This window comes from Desarmillaria tabescens, assembly GCF_030435595.1.
Source record: "Desarmillaria tabescens strain CCBAS 213 chromosome Unknown EV420scaffold_1, whole genome shotgun sequence".
NCBI lineage: Eukaryota > Fungi > Basidiomycota > Agaricomycetes > Agaricales > Physalacriaceae > Desarmillaria > Desarmillaria tabescens.
The window spans coordinates 1381864-1398125 of NW_026848300.1; the positions used below are offsets into that span (position 1 = coordinate 1381864).

The window sequence follows — 16262 nt, forward strand, 5'->3', positions numbered from 1 at the left end:
TATCATAATTATATAAAAAACGAGGTTTCAAGGGGGGTCAACGTAGCAGGCTTTGCCCCTGATGTGGGCCTTGCAGGCGTTATCCCGAATTATAGTGCACCTGTTGCTGTAATTGCCTTGTGACCCTCCAATGACCGTCTGTCGAAACGGAGGGACCCGTGCGGCGCGCCTGCGGAAGATACCGATCAGTCCAAGCCCAGTCACGGGTGCAACGGACACTTCGGAAATATATGGCACGTGATCGGAACCAATGCTGGCATTGCTGGGAGATCTCCGGCCCGTGAATCTCTTTTTTGGCGGCCTCAAACCCAAGTTGCTCGCTGTCGACCACCATCTCCAGGGCAGAGCGAGCCGTCCCCTACCCTATGCTTCTCGCGCTCCCTAACCCAGTTCTCGCCGTCACTACCGACGTGCTCAGAGATCTCGACGGCGATGAAGCCCTAACAAGTCTTTGGTTCCGTGAGTTTTCGTGTTATCGTCAGGGCTCGTTGATGGGCTGACTTGTCTCAACGCCCCAGTGTTTACAAAGTGCAAAAGCTCTCTGCATGACGGCAGGCGTCTTGAAAACATATCTTGGCGACTATGGCACCGGGAAATGGCTGAGATGCAGACTTACCGCCCACTCACGCCCGCATCGCCAACCACAGATGCCACCAGATGTTCACCGTTTAATTCCCACCCGCAGGGTGAGTTCTAACTCCATGTATGCTAGTAGTTTTGCTAACTGGACCTTCATCTCTTAGCGGGTGAGAGAGTCGTCAAGACGCCCAATGACCGAATGCGCATCGGCAAGCTGATTGAAGACATTGGGATGAGCCAGCCCATTACCAGCTGCGAAATTAACGGAAACCAATGCAAGCCCAGTAGCAACAAGGAAGGGCTCGAAGCCAATACTGTACGGTCGTCATTACCTACGCCGTCGGCGGACACGGTGATAATATCCATCATCCCGGTGTGCGATGCCCTTCAAGCCGAAGGATCGGTCGCGCCAACTTCACCCGCTTCCCGCCGTCCGGCAATTTCTTCTCTTCAGACCCCCTCTCCCAGTGCTACATCGTTCCCACGTGTTGTCGTGGTTAACCCGACTCCCAACCCTACACCTCATCCTACGCCACCAGCAACTCCAGTATTGCCGTCTACCATATCAAATTTGCCATTACCTAATAGTCCTCCCCAGGCGCCCCCTGCTCTCTCTTCTTCGTCAAGACCTCCTGTCTCCTCTCGTCTACCTCCAGCCTCCTCTACATCTCGCCAGACTCAATCCATGTCTCTGTACCCACCTGCACCCACCGCTTCTGCCGCGTCCCTCAAACCGTCTGAGCGCATGTTCTATGTTGGCACCGGTTCTCCGTCTTCTGCATCTGGCACTTCAGATTCTCCGCCGGCATCTGGGTCAGGCTCATCCAGCTCGCCATCAGCATCCGCGACGTCAGAGCTGCCGACAGAATCTGCCCATCGTCCACGGTCCTTATCAAGTGATGGCCGCTCCAGCAGTGAGAGCAGCAGCAGTCATACCGATTTCAGCGACGAGCCCGAACCAGGTGATGTCCAATCAAGATCATCGTCAGGCGTCAGGCGTCGAATCCAACCCAAGAAGAACTCAAAGTTTTTCGTACACGGGGCCCGTCATCATCACGGCATCGGTCACTGGCCGAATGGACGAGTTAGTTCCCTGAGTCAGAGTAAGGAGAAGGAGCGCGTGGACAGAGAAGAGAGGGAACGTTTGGCTCGCGAGAAAGCCGAGTTGGAAGGTCAGAGAAAACTGAGGTTGGAGCAGGAGGAGCGGACGAAACTGCAAGCGAGAGAAAGGGAACGAGAGGCCGAGCGGAGACGACAGGAAGAAGAGGCGAAAGAGCTGCAACGAGAGAAAGAAGCAGCGCGAGAGCTGGAGAGAATGAAGGCTCGCGAACTAGCCAAAGAGAGGGAGCGTGTTAGGCAAGCTGAGCGAGAACGTGAGCTTCGTCGCCGAGCTTCCATGGAAACCTTACCTCGACAGCCTGCCGTCGACACCGAGATCTTCGACTTCAATGAGGATGCGTCGTCCGACCCTTTCCTTCCAGCTAGCGGTTCACAGCCGGAACTTACACGGACATACTTTGGACTCAGTCGTGCTCTCAGTCCTCCGAAACCAAGTACCTCAAAGGGCAAAAGGAAAGATCACGGTCGACGACAGCTTACAAAGTCGGGGACTGATCTCCAGGCCATGGTCAAGGAGAAAGCGACTGCTCGTATGCAGATGCAACGATTGAAGGGCGCCTTTACGCCTCTGAGGAACAGTCCATCGACGAGCCTCAAGGAAGACACCGGAGTACAACGTCCGTCACGCAAGGCTTCACGCGAAACTTTACCTCAAGCGCCTGTTAAGAAACAAAGTCCTCCCAAGCCACCAAGTGCGAAGGGTAAGGAGAAGGCAAACTCTCAGCAGCAGCAGATTGGAGGAGGGCGTCCCATCGTCATCGTCGACGAATCTGACGAAGAAACCGACTCTGGCGAGGATGGATGGACGTCTTGTGATGACGATAGCGCTGAAGTTGAGGCCGTTATTGTGAGCGATCTCATTTGTGATACTTTGATCTATTTTCAACGTCGCTCAGAGTGAACCCGAGCGTATATCGCCTCGTCGTAATGTACAACCCCCCCAAAATACCCGACATCCACCTTCCAATACCACTACGAAGCCCCGAAACCCTCGTCGACAACAACCGCCGCCTCCGGACGCTGCTAAGCTGCAAGATGCAGTATTAGAAGCGGCACGGCAGCGCGATATGTTCGTCAAGGTCCCCAAGGGCAGCTATACCAATCTTAATCGGACCAATTCTGGCCTCCTTAGTCAACTTATGAATCCGGATCCTGCACGTTTACCTCACAGTCAATACCGCCGTGTGGAATCTAGTGCCGAACTTGGCTCTGGGAACAGACACATAGGAAAAGATGCAGGACTACAGCCGAGCCATAGTGCAGTGGCGTTACCCGTATCTGCACAGATCACTGTCGGAAGCGTGCGGGAGAAAGGAGAGGTCAAGACAAACCCTGTGGGCACAGATCGAACTTCTCCATCGGGGAATAGTGGATACCGGCGCAAAGGACGGCCGGAGGACGAGGAGATGGAGGATGATTCCGATGGGGAGGACGGCAATCCACTGATCGTTTCGAACAGTGTTGCCGAAGAGCGCCTGAGAGCCATTTTTGGAAGTAGTCGAGGAGGATCTGCACTTCCAGGAGTCAAAGGGAACAGGAGCGAGCCATCTATCCAACCTGTGCCTTCGCCACCGCCTATACCAACACCCGCGAAAGACCTTCCCACTGTTGCTGAATACGCTGAATACGCACCGCTGGGATTCCCATACAATTTACCCGTCGCTGCTATACCTTCGACGCCACGGACGACGAGACAGAACATGCTCAGGACGGAGATGTCTGAGAGCGTTCGGCAGAACCTTTTGTGGTCGCGATATATCCATAAGCAAAGTGTACTGGGTCCCCGGAGAAAGAGTAGTCCGTCACTGCCTGATCGTGAACCTATCGCAACGATTAATCCCGTCGTCCATCTGACGAAGCGGACCGACGGACGGCGGTCTGGTGGCGCTGATGCTGAGCGGGAAGCGGTGCGGAGGGAACTTCAACGGGTGCATCTGACACGGAACAAGAGTTGGGCTGCAGAATATCATCCTACGCAATGGGATTAATATCTTTAGCCCGTGATGATGGATATGTCGCATTGTTCGTTGTTGATTGTATCTTTGCTGAAAGTGTGGTCCTGGGTTTATACTTTATATCCCTATTTTCCCTGTCATTTGTTTTCTCTTCTCTCAGGGTGGACACCTTCCTCATTAATGATAATCCTAGCATTCGTCGGCTATATTGGCGACTAGTATTCTACTTTTCTCGTCCTACTGCTTTGTACCTTTTTCATTGTGTCTGTATAATAGTGTTGAAATGCTTTCGGTAACATTTGATGTACTGTACAATTACTCAATCGGCGTAGTACATAGTAATGGAACATAACAGTTAACTTCGCTTACTCATGTGCTTGGAGATGCATCGACAACTTGGGTATAGTAAGTCTATTGCTAGCCATTGGTTCCCTCTTAAGTCAATTTCTTGGTGATGCGATTTCAACGTAGGTTTGTAGTTTCCGTATGTCGCGCGAGTGATGGAAACCATTGAAACTGCTTGTCTTTAACTATCATTGGCTCCTTGGCAAGAGCTTCTAAGGTTCTGTTTCACAGAGATTGTCGAGTTCGTAATGCATATGATGTTTTCCGCACTGACCGGGATGAGTACCGTGGGCTGTTCAGTCATGATACTATTATGCATCGTGCTAGCTGATACTTGAATGTCAAAATAATGAATGAGTGGATTTGCTGTGGTTGAGCTGCGAGAAAGCCGCACCTTGTCGCCAAGACACGGCTACGGGGTATGTCCGTCGTCGGAACAACTGCCGTATGATCTCTCGAAGCAACATTCCATCTTTTTCTTGACGATTCTACAGCCTTCTATTGCCGAAAATGAAGAAATGAAAGACGTGGAATACTTAGTGGCCCGCAGCACCGGCGGAGTGCGGGGGCTGTGGTCAGAGCTGCTGATTGTCAGTCCGAGTCCGAATCTTGTATTACTATTAGCACCCCTAGCTGTCCTAGTAAGCCGCTCGATGATGTGGTTCCACGGCACCGAGTCAGGCAGCTGAAAATCGTTTCTATTCTAGATCTTCTCTTCAATTCGGTTTCTATCCATACCACCATGTCGTCCAACGAAGACGAATATAACGACCATGACCAGAATCCCAGTTCCAAGAAACGGCGCGTCCAGCGGGCCTGTGACATCTGCAGACGGAAGAAGAGTGCGTTATCAGCCTTTATAGGGCCGCCGGCTTCCTGCTGACTGTGTCTTCTTTACAGTTCGATGTAAGGGAATACATTCAACGGGGATCGACTGTCAGCTAACTTTATCCTAGGTGATGGCGTGCAAATGCCCGACAACCGATGCTCCAACTGTATCGCGTACAATTTCGATTGCACCTATGTAGAGGCAGCCAAGGCAGGTTCACATGCAATGCCACTGCTCTTCATGTTGGCTGACGACGGCTGCAGAAACGAGGTCCTCCCAAAGGGTCCGTCATCACTTGCTCGTCATTTCAGTGGACTCATAGTTTGGCAGTTATGTCGAGAGCCTGGAGAACCGGCTGGAGAAGATGGACAAGCTGCTGCATAGAGTGCGTGTCGTGAGAATCGCGTCCACATCATTTTATTTACTGTTATCTAGCTCATGCCTGAGGCGGATTTCACAAAAGAACTTGGAGGTGGGTTTGACCGCGAAACCTGGTCCATCGAAAAGTTACCGACTTCGCTCGACTCTGGTAACATTCCAGAGCTTATGCGGCCCAAAGGAGGTGCCTGCCATCCTCGTGATATTGCCACTTCTGCTATCCGAGCGTACAACGAAATCGAGGACAAGTTGCTCGAGGACGATTTTGACCATCTTACGCTGGCGGACAATTTGCAGCAAAAACTTGAAGCGGATTCTGGAGGTTACCGATTTTTTGGCAAGTCTAGCGGTGCTCAGTTGATCAAGACGGCGATGGATTTAAAACATGGCTATACTGGTCATATACAGAGGGACCCTCTTGGCTCAAGGAGATCAGAATTCTGGACAACTCGTCCTTGGGAAAGCGCCGGCAATATTCTCGACGGGAGGTTTCCATCGTATTCGTTCCCAGAAGATGACTTGCTTTCGTCTTTGGTGGAATTATATTTCGCAAATGTCAACATATTCCTGCCTCTGCTTCATCGGCCTACCTTCGAACGCTCAATCAGGGAGAATCTGCACAGGAAGGATGAGATGTTTGGTGCCGTCTTACTACTTGTATGCGCAGTGGCTTCGCGATATTCGAACGACATGCGCGTCCTGCTCGATGGAGAAGAATCAAGGCATTCCAGTGGATGGAAATGGTTTGACCAAGTGCAGCTTGTGCGCAAGTCGCTCCTATCTCCGCCCTCCCTGTATGATCTTCAGTTCTACTGTGTGAGTATCTACACACGAGTAATACAATGCCGTAAAGTGCTCACATTGTCTCGTAGCTCTTTACGGAGTTCCTGCAAGGCTCATCAGCACCTCAGGCGTCCTGGACAATGGTAGGTATCGGTATCCGGCTAGCGCAAGACGTTGGAGCACACCGACGAAGACGGAACTTTAGTCCTAACTCCGTGGAGGACGAATTGTGGAAACGAGCCTTCTGGTAAAAGCACTTGTTTGACATGATTCTGACCGTTCCTGACGTCGGTGTAAAGGGGTCTCGTATGTATGGACCGAATTAGCAGCTCAGCTCTCGGCCGTCCATGTGCAATACAAGATGAAGAGTGCGTTTGTGGGGTATCATTTTTTGATCGAGTCTAATTGTTTTATCTAGTATCGACATTGATTTTCCTGCCGAGTGCGATGATGAGTACTGGGAACACCCAGATCCCGAGCAAGCCTTCAAACAGCCTCCCGGAAAACCATCATCTGTCGCGTTCTTTAATTCGTTCTTGAAACTCAACCAGCTACTCTCGTTTTGCCTCCGCACTATCGTGAGTTAAACTCCATGGAGCCTGTTCACGGTCTATCAAGCTAATCGCTTGGTGCAGTATTCGATCAATAAATCTAAAATTCTACTCGGCTTTGTTGGCCAACAGTGGGAGCAACACATTGTTGCAGAGCTAGATTCTGCACTCAACAAATGGGTTGACTCGATACCAGACCATTGTGCGAGCTGCATTTACTTGTTAGGATTCCTCTTCTTACCTTCGTTGATAGTGCGATGGGATCCCAATCGTGACAATCCTGTGTTCTTTAACCAATCCGCTTACCTGTATATCGCCTACTATCACTTGCAAATACTCATACATAGACCCTTTATTCCTACCCCTCGCAATCCGTCACCTCTGTTATTCCCTTCTCTTGCTATTTGCACAAATGCTGCACGTTCGTGCTCACACGTTGTTGACATTCAAAGTCGTAAAGGTGGCAAGATCCCTGGCGTCGGCGTGAGCAGAACTCTGGTCTCTGCTTCTGGCTCACCTGATATTTGTTTTTTGTTTAGATTCCAGTCTTCACGGCCGGCATTGTTCTCCTCTTCAACATATGGGGCGGGAAACGATCCGGCCTTTCTATTGACCCTAACCGGGAGATGGGTGACGTACACAAGTGCATGAAAGTCCTTCGGAGTATGGAATCGTCGTACGTATCGTTCCTCCATTCGATCTTTCAGTAATGCTGAAGCTGCCGCGGCAACAGATGGCATTTCGCAGGCCGCTTATGGTGAGCTAAGCAGTTTCACGAGTATCCGCAGCGCTCATCTGTCTTCTAAAGGGATATCCTATACGAGCTGGCTTCTGTCGGGGATTTACCCTTACCCAAAGCAAGCCCCACTCCAACGAACAAACGGGAACGTGACTCTGATAGCCCCCGTTCTCAGTCTGTGACCCCAGCCGATGGAAGCCCCTCAAGCGGCATTACAGATGTCCCAGCGACTCGTGCTATTGTCGGAAGTCGACGGATTTCGAATAAGGAGTCTACGCCTCGAAAATCCTCGAAATCCCATTCTTCAGAGTCCTCCACCGCACTATCTTCGCCGCTACTGGGTCCAGCAGCGTCTTCTTCGTCGCAACAACTCTTTGCCCTGCCAATATACAGTGACGAGCTTGGACGAATTCCTCTCCATGGCCAAGTCAGTTTTTCGAACCAAGTGCAGGCACCCGATTCCCATGGGTGGTATGCAGGATCATCGCATGGACAAGTATCATCAGATGGTAGTGGTGTGCAGAGCGATTTCTCGTTCATGAGCCAGCCTTTTTACGAGCAGGTGCCGCCTCCCGGATACACATCCACACATTACGAGTACGGAAGGAACAGTGACATGAATGAAATGATGCCTATTGCAGATAGCTCGCATATACGGCAGCCACCGCCGCAGATTATGGATAGTCGACCGCACGAGTTGTTGGATAATGATACCATTACGATGTGGTCCAACGCGCCTAGCGGGTTTGAGTATGTTCAGTTTATTCATTTCTTGTTTCTTCTGTTTCTGATGCATTTTCTTCCATTTCTTAGATTGGATGATTGGGGTACTTATCTGACTAATGTTAGTGAGATGCACAATCCGCACGGGAACACAAATGTACCAGGTCCAAGATAGTGGTTGGACGAAGGGCGTATTTTCTCGGTTGGAATGGAAGTAAATATAAAAATGAACATAACTGTAGCGACTACTATTCTTAGATTCTGTATAGTGATATGTGATTAATATTTACTCTCTGTTGTTCTCCTGATCGTGGGATGCGTCGTGGTACTTGAAACGGGTCTCCCCCCTGTGAGCGTTTCAGGTAAGCAGTCACCGGGAAGCTTCGGGAACCTCGGGACGAAAATGGGGCACCTATGGCAAGTTCCGGAACTGCGTAAGTATTCCTGTTCTTTCTATTACGCCACTGTTTACTGCGTTCAGTACATGTACGACTCCCGGCTGGTCTGTTGACTTCGGATTTCTGGCCCTTCCTGGACTGAAAAGTATTGATCTTCGCCCCCCTTTTGCCCTTCTATGAATCTGGTGACCCTGCGTTTTCAATGTGCCTGTCGGCTTCTGCATCCCGCATTTAAACCACTTTGTGTGTTTCACTCTAGCCCTTGATGGTACAACAATATCTTGGCAAGCCCCTTTGAAATAGAGCGCTGTGTCCACTATGAGTGAGGAATCAACGCGACTTTCGACCACAAGCATGCAGTCTTGATGCAAGCCTGATGGATCGTGCATCTTGATGGACAACTCGCAAGATCAACGGGTATTTTTGTCTGAAGATCTTTTGTTCCTTGCGGGGCTAGCCAGGAAGTGGTCTATTTTCATTGATTGTCAGCTGGGATGTCATCAAAATATTATCGTCAAACCCGGTAAAACACACCCGCCCATCTTGACCTCTTTCCGTCATCTGGTTCCATCCGATACTCGCTTGTACGGTTTATAAAGTCGCTCTTTTACCCTCACTCCTTTGCTTTTTTGCCCCACTTCCCTTTGTCACCGTCCTTCCTGTATTCACCATGTTGGCCTCTGTCTTCATCACCCTTAGCTTGACAGCGTTCGCGACTGCTGCTCCTCAGTCGAAGCGCCAGCTTGCACAGGTGGTCTCCAGCTGCACTCAACCGAACACGGTTGCACTTACCTTTGTAGGTATTATACTACGTGTTCCATTCGCCCTATTAACTTTTTTCAGGACGATGGTCCTTGGATTTACGCGTATGAACGTTTTATTCGCGGTCTCTCAATGATGCTCAAACACTCCTTTGTAGACAGGTCGTTAGTGACGCCCTCACCTCGAAAGGCGTCAAAGGCACATTCTTTTACAGTGCGTATCTCTCACGTTGACCTCTTTCATGTTGCTCATGGCCTTATTTGTAGACGGAAATAATTGCGGGTATTTCTTTTATCCCCAGCGCTCACAGCTGACGAGTCTGATAGACGAATGCATTTACGACCAAGCTGAGATGGACCGCGTCAAATACGTGTATAACGCCGGCCACCAAGTTGCCTCACACACTTGGAGTCACTCCGACTTAACTACGCTGACCTGGGATCAAAGTTTGTCGCCTGGTTTATTCTTGCACGCCTGTCGTCTAATTGAAGTTGATATCAAGTCCATGATGAGATGTGGCGCGTCGAACGTCAGTCTATTTTCGTTTCGGTGTTCAGGAAGTTGATGTCGTCCTCGCGTGTGCAGAAGCTCTCCAGAGAATCGTCGGCGTTGTTCCCGCTTTCATGAGGCCCCGTTCGTGTCTCTTGCAAATTTCAAAACAGGACACTGATATTTTCTGCAGCGTACGGTAATTATAACGATCTGGTTTTGCAGGCCTCCTACATAAGAGGGCAAAAGGTTGTCCTCTGGGATTTCGAGTACGTATGTCTTGTAGTCACGTAATTTTGTGGCTCACAAGCTCTCCTAGTTCTGGGGATTCTGTTGGCGCTTCTGTCCAGGAAAGTGAAAGTACTTATGACAGTACTATCAGTCAGCACCCCAGCACGCTTCTGGCTTTGAATCATGAGACGTATGGTAAGTCTCATGCCTAACTTTTTCTACGATTGGGATCTGATGAGAACATCACGCAAACCATAGAAACAACCGCGTAAGTTGATCCCATCCCGACATGAAAAATGGGGAGTACTCATCGATGCCCGAATAACAGTTATGATGTGCTTCCATATGCCATCGACAGACTGCAAGCTGCCGGATACTCCCTCGTAACACTCGCTGAGTGCCTGGGCGAAGCGCCGTACCAGAGTGTCGGCAATGCAGGAGTGGATGATGTAAGTTCTCATTCATTCGACCCCTACACATGTCCCCCCCCTGAAACAACCGCTGAATATATTTCTCCCATCCAGGGATCCTGGGGCTGTTAAACAGCTTCGTTATTTCCATTGAATCACGGACCATGTCATAATTCTGACTATTCTGTTTCTGGACTCTTTCTTACGCTGTCGGCACCGTTCGCCGCGGCATTTTAGTTACAATGACCTTATTCGTTACACTTTTGTTCATTGCTGTGGTCATATTATTGTCCAACCCCGAAATAAACCAGGATTAAGTAAATCTGTCGACGCGTGACGGTGAAGTTAACAGTTGATCCGTGATGTACCCCTGTCTTGCTACTTGCAGTTGCGCACACCTCTCATGATATTCCGAATCCTTACACGAAGATCTCCTTGGTTCGCTCCAGCTTAGTCCGGAGGTTAGTACCTGGGCCAAGGTCCGGACCAGGATCGTCATTTGCTTTACATCGCTGGGATTTGAAGACCAGGAGTTGTTTTGATCCGTGACATACCTTCCTCTTGGCAGCCCACGTGCTCCTGTCGCGACTTTGCTCGGAGGCGCAGGCTCGCAACCGCTCCTCGATTTGCTTCTGCTAATTTGCTTCTGCTGAGTCCATCCGGGAGATGAAGCAAGGTTATCAGTCGCTTCCACGTATTGCTATGAACAACTTGCGATGTGTCAAAACTAGGCAAACAACGAGCATTGACGCTTGTCAAGAACCGACTGATGGCTATCACTGGGCCCCGAGAACGTGCTAGACGCGGTGTGTTAGGGCGCCCAAAAGCCACAGCTGACTCTGGGTTCATTACTTTTCCCTCCAAAAGTCTTTCTTACAGGCACGTAGCGGCCAAAACTTCCCTCAAGATCTGCACCTGCACGTCATGTGCTCTCTGAGGGTACAGAGTTCGCGCTGGATGACGTCTGGTGGGGCTCAGACTGCCAGAACGGTCATTCATGCCCTTGGGTTCTCATCTTGCTGCGAAACCTGCAGCAGGTAGGTAATTTGAGGTATTCAATCAATCTTCCGTTCTACCAATCCAAGTCTTTAGGACACGGGATGGATTCAATTCAATTAGTGCCTTTCAGTTGAGAGTAGACTCCCCCATTTTCCGAGAGAAGAGAATGCGGCGTTCACGCAGGATCTCAAAGCCATATGTCCGGGCGGCACAAGATGTTGCCTGAAAAACGCCTATATAAAATACGCTAGGTCTGGTCTTTCCTACTCTAACAGGACCCCCCCTTCCAACATGTTAGCTTCTGTACTCTTTTCTGCATTCACTGTCGCGCTTGCGGCTGCCGCTCCTGGACCTCAGTCCAAACGACAAGAGGCTCAGGTGGTCTACAGCTGTACGGTGCCCAACACCGTAGCATTGACTTTTGTGCGTTTGTGTCCTCGGTACCACTCCTTCGTGGTGGCTAACCGTTTGGCAGGATGACGGCCCTTGGGTCTACCTGTAAAGACTTCCCGTGACGAATAACGCGGACAGGAAATTAATTCTACTCTAGATACGATGTCAGCAAGGCACTCGTAGCCAAGGGCGCCAAAGGGACCTTCTTCTTCAGTACGCAATGATCAACCATTTTTGTACTTATACTAATGATTGCATGTAGACGGGAACAATTGTGAGTCGGTGATTCAGGGATTTTCCGCAGTCAACCTACGTGATCTACAGATGCTTGCATCTATGACGCGGACGAACAAAAGCGGGTCAAATACGCGTATGATAACGGGCACCAGGTCGCTTCCCACACTTGGAGCCACAGTGACCTGACGACGTTGTCTTGGGACCAAAGTACGCGCTTTCTTTGTATAACTAAAGTATTTCTCACGCACATTTTCTTGTAGTTCACGATGAAATGTGGCGCGTAGAACGTGAGGTTTTCATTATTCTTTGAAATTATTTTGGCTTAGTATCCCCTTTTTGCAGAGGCATTACAAAGGATACTTGGCGTCGTCCCGGCGTTCATGCGTCCACGTGTGTTGATACATCTTCATCTCGGAGTACTTTTTAGTCACATGCGGTCTTTTGATTTTCAAAGCGTACGGCAACTATAATGATCTAGTCAGGAGTGCTTCCTATATCCGAGGCCAGAAACTGGTCATCTGGGACTTCGAGTGAGTCCATGTATCCTGTCCAAACATTTGGTGGTGCTGAGAACCATTGATTTCAGCTCGGGTGACTCTGTAGGTGCTTCCGTCGCCGAGAGCAAGGCTCGATACGATCAGACAATCGCTCAGCACCCGAGTACCTTGTTACCGCTGAACCATGAGACCATCGGTACATCATATTATCTCCTAGTATATGTAACCCTGCTGATTTTACTATTACTTCCAGAAACTACTGTGTAAGTAATACTTGCAGCGTGATATATTGACATCGAGTTCACGCCACATTAGCCATCAAGTTCTACCCTACGTCATTGACCGACTCCAGGCCGCTGGGTATAGACTCGTAACGCTTGCGGAATGCCTGGGTGAGCAGCCGTACCAGAGCGTAGGCTCCCCCGGAACCCCCGACGTAAGCCTCGCAGCGATTGCCGTCTTGAAAACAGCTAATAATATAATTCCAGGCTTCGTGGACATGCTGAGATACGCAATATAACGACACTAACGCTTTGATTAAGGACATTACTTCTTTTCTTCGTATTCGTTTCTTACTTTACTGTAAAATTTTTTCCGAGCCTGCACATTTTGTTTGTGGCTTCCGTTGGTTATTCTATTCCGGCTGTATGTAGCACCGGCTTGTTCGTAAATGATGACCTTTGACCAGCTTTCGTGGACTGTGAACAATGATGCCGGCAAAGCGGGCCGTTATGTTATTTGGCAATGGCCTGCAAACACATTGAATTTCCGAATTACGACTTGCTCTTGACCATTTCGAAAACGATGTCTCGCGTGCCGATACCCTCTTCTCGTATTCCCAAGCCGCAGCCTTCTACTCCTACGAAATCCCGTATCAGCACCCCCGTCAAAAATAGCACACCGCCAATTAGAACCCGTCCAAAGTCCACAACGCGCTCGACGACACCTTCCAAACCCAAGGCACAAGAAGATGTACCGCAGCCGCAGCAACCGCCGCCGCCGCCACTGAGCATCAGAGAGGCGATTGCGCTGAAACGAGCAGAAGCTAAGAAGGCGAAGGGCATCGCTGGCTCGAGTAATCTAGGCTCTCTTGAAGATGCAAACCCCATAGCGTCGAATGTCGCTCCAGAAGAGGATTTGCTAGGTCGGCTGTCTGTCAAGGAGACCATAGAACGTGCAAGGAGTACAGGTAACAAGATTGTATTCATTCCTATGTCTTCCTGAACTCTCAAGGCGATTATTGCAAGGTTCTCTAAATCTTGCAACGCGCTCGTTGCCGTGCATTCCTTCCATTCTATTCGAGATACACCTTCGCGTCACGCCCGAACCTCTCAAGTCGGTCCCCAATGAGCCGCCGTTTGCATCCGAGTCGTCCTCGGTTCCAAGACGCGGTGGAAAATATGATTCTCCTGCGTGGTTCGAAGGTCAGGACTTGAGGGTTCTCAAAGCCGGCAACAACGCAATTGAAGAAATACAACATGAAATATCTATGTTCGGGTCTCTGAAAGTCGTCGATGTGCGTTGATTGCCTCTTGTACGATGGTCTCTAATGACGCACCTTGTAGTTGCACAAGAACAAGCTCCTCTCTTTGCCAGACACACTCGGAGACCTGTCTTCCCTGACGACTCTAGACTTGTCCCACAATGCTCTCTCAACTTTGCCACCCACTATCTTCTCGCTCCCGGAACTGACCACGTTAAATCTCGCTCACAACCAGCTGACATCTCTTCATTTCAATGCTCCCTTCTCCGATGGAAACTCTCGAATCGAATACACAAGCACTGATCCCTTCGCACCTGCTGTGAATCGGTCCGTAACACCCTTACCCCGCCTCATCGTCCTTGATGTGTCCCACAACAAACTTGCCTCAGACTCCATGGATATTCCTAATATACCCATAGCATTGACCAAACTTGATATCTCATCAAACCCACTTGGCATTAATAGCTCCGCGACTCGCCAGCTTCTTCAAAAGCTGGGGACATTATCCGGCTTGAAAGAACTCAGACTTGAGCACGCAGAAATTAACGATGATGCATTTCCTTCTGATTTCTCCAGTGGACCAATATTTCCCCGGCTTCACCTCCTAGATGTTGGAGAAACAGCGGTGACAAAGGATGCCATTAAAGTGGCTCTGAAAGGCCTCAAACAGGATATCTCGTACGATTTAACGACGGAAGAGCCCTGCGAAGGGACAATTCGCGTACTAGTCGGCAAGAAGATCATCCGAGAACAATGGGAGCTAGAAGCGGAGAGAAGGGCGAAATCCAGGTTCGTCAGAAATGCTGAGCCAAGCGAGGAAACGGAGTTCAAAACTTCAACAACTGAGAAGGCGGAGATTGTGAAGGAGGGTTGGGAAATAGAAGCAGAGCAAGGTTTGCTTACAGAAGGTGGCAAACGTCGCGCTCGAGCGCAGGCAGCTGCAGCAGTTCTAGTATCAGAGCCCGCACCTCTATCTGCGTCTAAGCGGCTAGCACCAGTGGTAAAAGAGGCATGGGAAATTGAGGCCGAGCAGGGTCTTCTGACGGAAGGAGGAAAGCGTCGGGCTCGGGCTGCCGCTGCTCAGAGAGATCGAGGATCTAGCCTAGGACATGGTATCCCTTCAAGCAAACCGTCTTCGGGACAATCTACCTTTTCCCTGGCGACTTCACAATGTTATTCCGAACCCACCCAGACTCTCACTCTGCCTCCATCCGCGCCACCTCCAAAGTCTGCGCATTCGCGAGCTTTTTCCCTTGCATTCCATCCGTCATCCTCTTCATCGCTTTCAGCGGCCGAAATCGCTATACCAACACCGACCCTTCCCCTAGCCTCCATTATGACAGAAGCCTTCGCCGAGAACCTGAGAGTACTCGTCCTAGTGAATCGTCGAATGGACCGTTCCTTTAGCTTACCCATTCAGGACGGGCCTTTCTTACCACATCTTGAAGAACTGAACCTGGAAGGATGCAGTCTCGCTGATCAAGTACCTGTGTCTCTATCGGACTCTTCGTCCTCTGGCACTACCACTCCCAAGTACACAAACGAGTCGCTTTTACCGCTTCTCACGAGACTATTTCCGAGTCTACAAACGCTCAATCTTTCATATAATGCCATCTCGAGCTCTTGTCTGACAACGGACGCATTATCTTCCCTCATTCTATGTACATCACAACGGAAGGGACTGAAACGTCTTAACTTACGGGGCAACAAGATTACTACGCTTGATGGCTTGCAGGGTATTGCAGAGCTATTCAAGGGCCATCGAGACGTTCCGGGATGGAAGTTGGATGAGCTGGATTTGAGAGATAATGAAATTGGGAAGCTTCCACCTGAGCTGGGATTGTTGCCGTTGGATGTGTTCTTGGTTGACGGTAACCTGTCAGTCTACACACCCTAGCTTTGGCTTCCTGTCTGAACTGATCCTTCCTAGGTTCCGTGTCCCTGCAAGGAGGGTTTGGGAACGTGAAGGTACTAAGGGTCTTCTGAGCTGGTTGAGGGGACGTATCGAATAGGTGCGTAAAGCAGAGGGATAGCTTCTTGCGGTGGGAAGACTTTCAAGATGAAATCATATCTCTTTCAATTGAATAGTGACTTCTTTTCGTCGTAAACCCAGTGAGTGAACACGAGTCAAGCACTTCACCTCGGACGTCCTATTCTAGCATCCCTCTGGAAAGTCACACTCTTGATACCGAAAAAAATCGTGTACCAGTAATGGCGGTCTTAACGTCTGTATTGGTGGAGGGACGGAGCACCAATCTACGTCTAGTAGCATCCACATAGAATACGTGATTAGGTATCCGGCACGCCCTGATTTCAACGTTGAGTAGGGAGTAGCAAGGAGGTACGACAACATCCCTCCCTC

General features: G+C 49.9%; 5 protein-coding genes across 5 annotated transcripts; all 5 read left to right on the forward strand.

Annotated features, from left to right (window-relative positions):
• Positions 1 to 297: 297 nt before the first annotated feature.
• EV420DRAFT_1494742 (uncharacterized protein) lies at positions 298 to 4025 on the forward strand. Its single transcript, XM_060470818.1, has 4 exons — positions 298 to 459; positions 519 to 686; positions 744 to 2545; positions 2595 to 4025. Exons 1-4 carry the CDS (start codon positions 366 to 368, stop codon positions 3684 to 3686), a joined length of 3156 nt encoding a protein of 1051 aa, XP_060339278.1. The 5' UTR covers positions 298 to 365; the 3' UTR covers positions 3687 to 4025.
• Positions 4026 to 4392: 367 nt separating this feature from the next.
• Positions 4393 to 8387, forward strand: EV420DRAFT_1494766 (fungal-specific transcription factor domain-containing protein). The gene is made up of 16 exons (XM_060470819.1): positions 4393 to 4639; positions 4706 to 4840; positions 4899 to 4904; positions 4955 to 5037; positions 5091 to 5110; positions 5158 to 5212; positions 5263 to 6021; positions 6078 to 6235; positions 6288 to 6356; positions 6407 to 6566; positions 6624 to 6741; positions 6793 to 7022; positions 7079 to 7215; positions 7273 to 7296; positions 7348 to 8028; positions 8092 to 8387. The coding sequence occupies exons 2-16, from the start codon at positions 4741 to 4743 to the stop codon at positions 8174 to 8176; spliced, it is 2685 nt and encodes an 894-aa protein (XP_060339279.1). The 5' UTR covers positions 4393 to 4639; positions 4706 to 4740; the 3' UTR covers positions 8177 to 8387.
• Positions 8388 to 8929: 542 nt separating this feature from the next.
• On the forward strand, positions 8930 to 10034 carry EV420DRAFT_36716 (carbohydrate esterase family 4 protein). The gene is made up of 8 exons (XM_060481863.1): positions 8930 to 9195; positions 9243 to 9265; positions 9319 to 9374; positions 9428 to 9439; positions 9488 to 9607; positions 9664 to 9690; positions 9747 to 9794; positions 9844 to 10034. Exons 1-8 carry the CDS (start codon positions 9070 to 9072, stop codon positions 9942 to 9944), a joined length of 513 nt encoding a protein of 170 aa, XP_060339280.1. The 5' UTR covers positions 8930 to 9069; the 3' UTR covers positions 9945 to 10034.
• A 1547-nt stretch (positions 10035 to 11581) lies between these two features.
• EV420DRAFT_1633913 (carbohydrate esterase family 4 protein) lies at positions 11582 to 12923 on the forward strand (the record flags this gene model as incomplete). The annotated part of the gene is made up of 12 exons (XM_060476249.1): positions 11582 to 11713; positions 11766 to 11788; positions 11841 to 11896; positions 11946 to 11957; positions 12008 to 12127; positions 12181 to 12207; positions 12263 to 12310; positions 12375 to 12450; positions 12507 to 12613; positions 12671 to 12680; positions 12733 to 12853; positions 12906 to 12923. The coding sequence occupies 12 exons, from the start codon at positions 11582 to 11584 to the stop codon at positions 12921 to 12923; spliced, it is 750 nt and encodes a 249-aa protein (XP_060339281.1).
• Positions 12924 to 13176: 253 nt separating this feature from the next.
• EV420DRAFT_37192 (uncharacterized protein) lies at positions 13177 to 16049 on the forward strand. Its single transcript, XM_060481884.1, has 3 exons — positions 13177 to 13606; positions 13665 to 13933; positions 13983 to 16049. The coding sequence occupies exons 1-3, from the start codon at positions 13222 to 13224 to the stop codon at positions 15795 to 15797; spliced, it is 2469 nt and encodes an 822-aa protein (XP_060339282.1). The 5' UTR covers positions 13177 to 13221; the 3' UTR covers positions 15798 to 16049.
• The last annotated feature ends 213 nt before the right edge of the window (positions 16050 to 16262 follow it).

Bases quoted from the DNA above. Each gene is read 5' to 3' on its own strand.
- EV420DRAFT_36716 (XM_060481863.1), top strand. From the start codon at position 9,070: ATGTTGGCCTCTGTCTTCATCACCCTTAGCTTGACAGCGTTCGCGACT. The intron at 9,691-9,746 runs GTCAGTCTATTT...TCGCGTGTGCAG, and splicing joins TGAGATGTGGCGCGTCGAAC to AAGCTCTCCAGAGAATCGTC. The intron at 9,795-9,843 runs GTTCGTGTCTCT...TATTTTCTGCAG, and splicing joins TCCCGCTTTCATGAGGCCCC to CGTACGGTAATTATAACGAT.
- EV420DRAFT_37192 (XM_060481884.1), top strand. From the start codon at position 13,222: ATGTCTCGCGTGCCGATACCCTCTTCTCGTATTCCCAAGCCGCAGCCT. The intron at 13,607-13,664 runs GTAACAAGATTG...GATTATTGCAAG, and splicing joins AGAACGTGCAAGGAGTACAG to GTTCTCTAAATCTTGCAACG. The intron at 13,934-13,982 runs GTGCGTTGATTG...CGCACCTTGTAG, and splicing joins GGTCTCTGAAAGTCGTCGAT to TTGCACAAGAACAAGCTCCT.
- EV420DRAFT_1494766 (XM_060470819.1), top strand. From the start codon at position 4,741: ATGTCGTCCAACGAAGACGAATATAACGACCATGACCAGAATCCCAGT. The intron at 6,357-6,406 runs GTGCGTTTGTGG...TGTTTTATCTAG, and splicing joins TGTGCAATACAAGATGAAGA to TATCGACATTGATTTTCCTG. The intron at 7,023-7,078 runs GTGAGCAGAACT...TTTTTTGTTTAG, and splicing joins GCAAGATCCCTGGCGTCGGC to ATTCCAGTCTTCACGGCCGG.
- EV420DRAFT_1494742 (XM_060470818.1), top strand. From the start codon at position 366: ATGCTTCTCGCGCTCCCTAACCCAGTTCTCGCCGTCACTACCGACGTG. The intron at 460-518 runs GTGAGTTTTCGT...TCAACGCCCCAG, and splicing joins CCTAACAAGTCTTTGGTTCC to TGTTTACAAAGTGCAAAAGC. The intron at 2,546-2,594 runs GTGAGCGATCTC...AACGTCGCTCAG, and splicing joins CTGAAGTTGAGGCCGTTATT to AGTGAACCCGAGCGTATATC.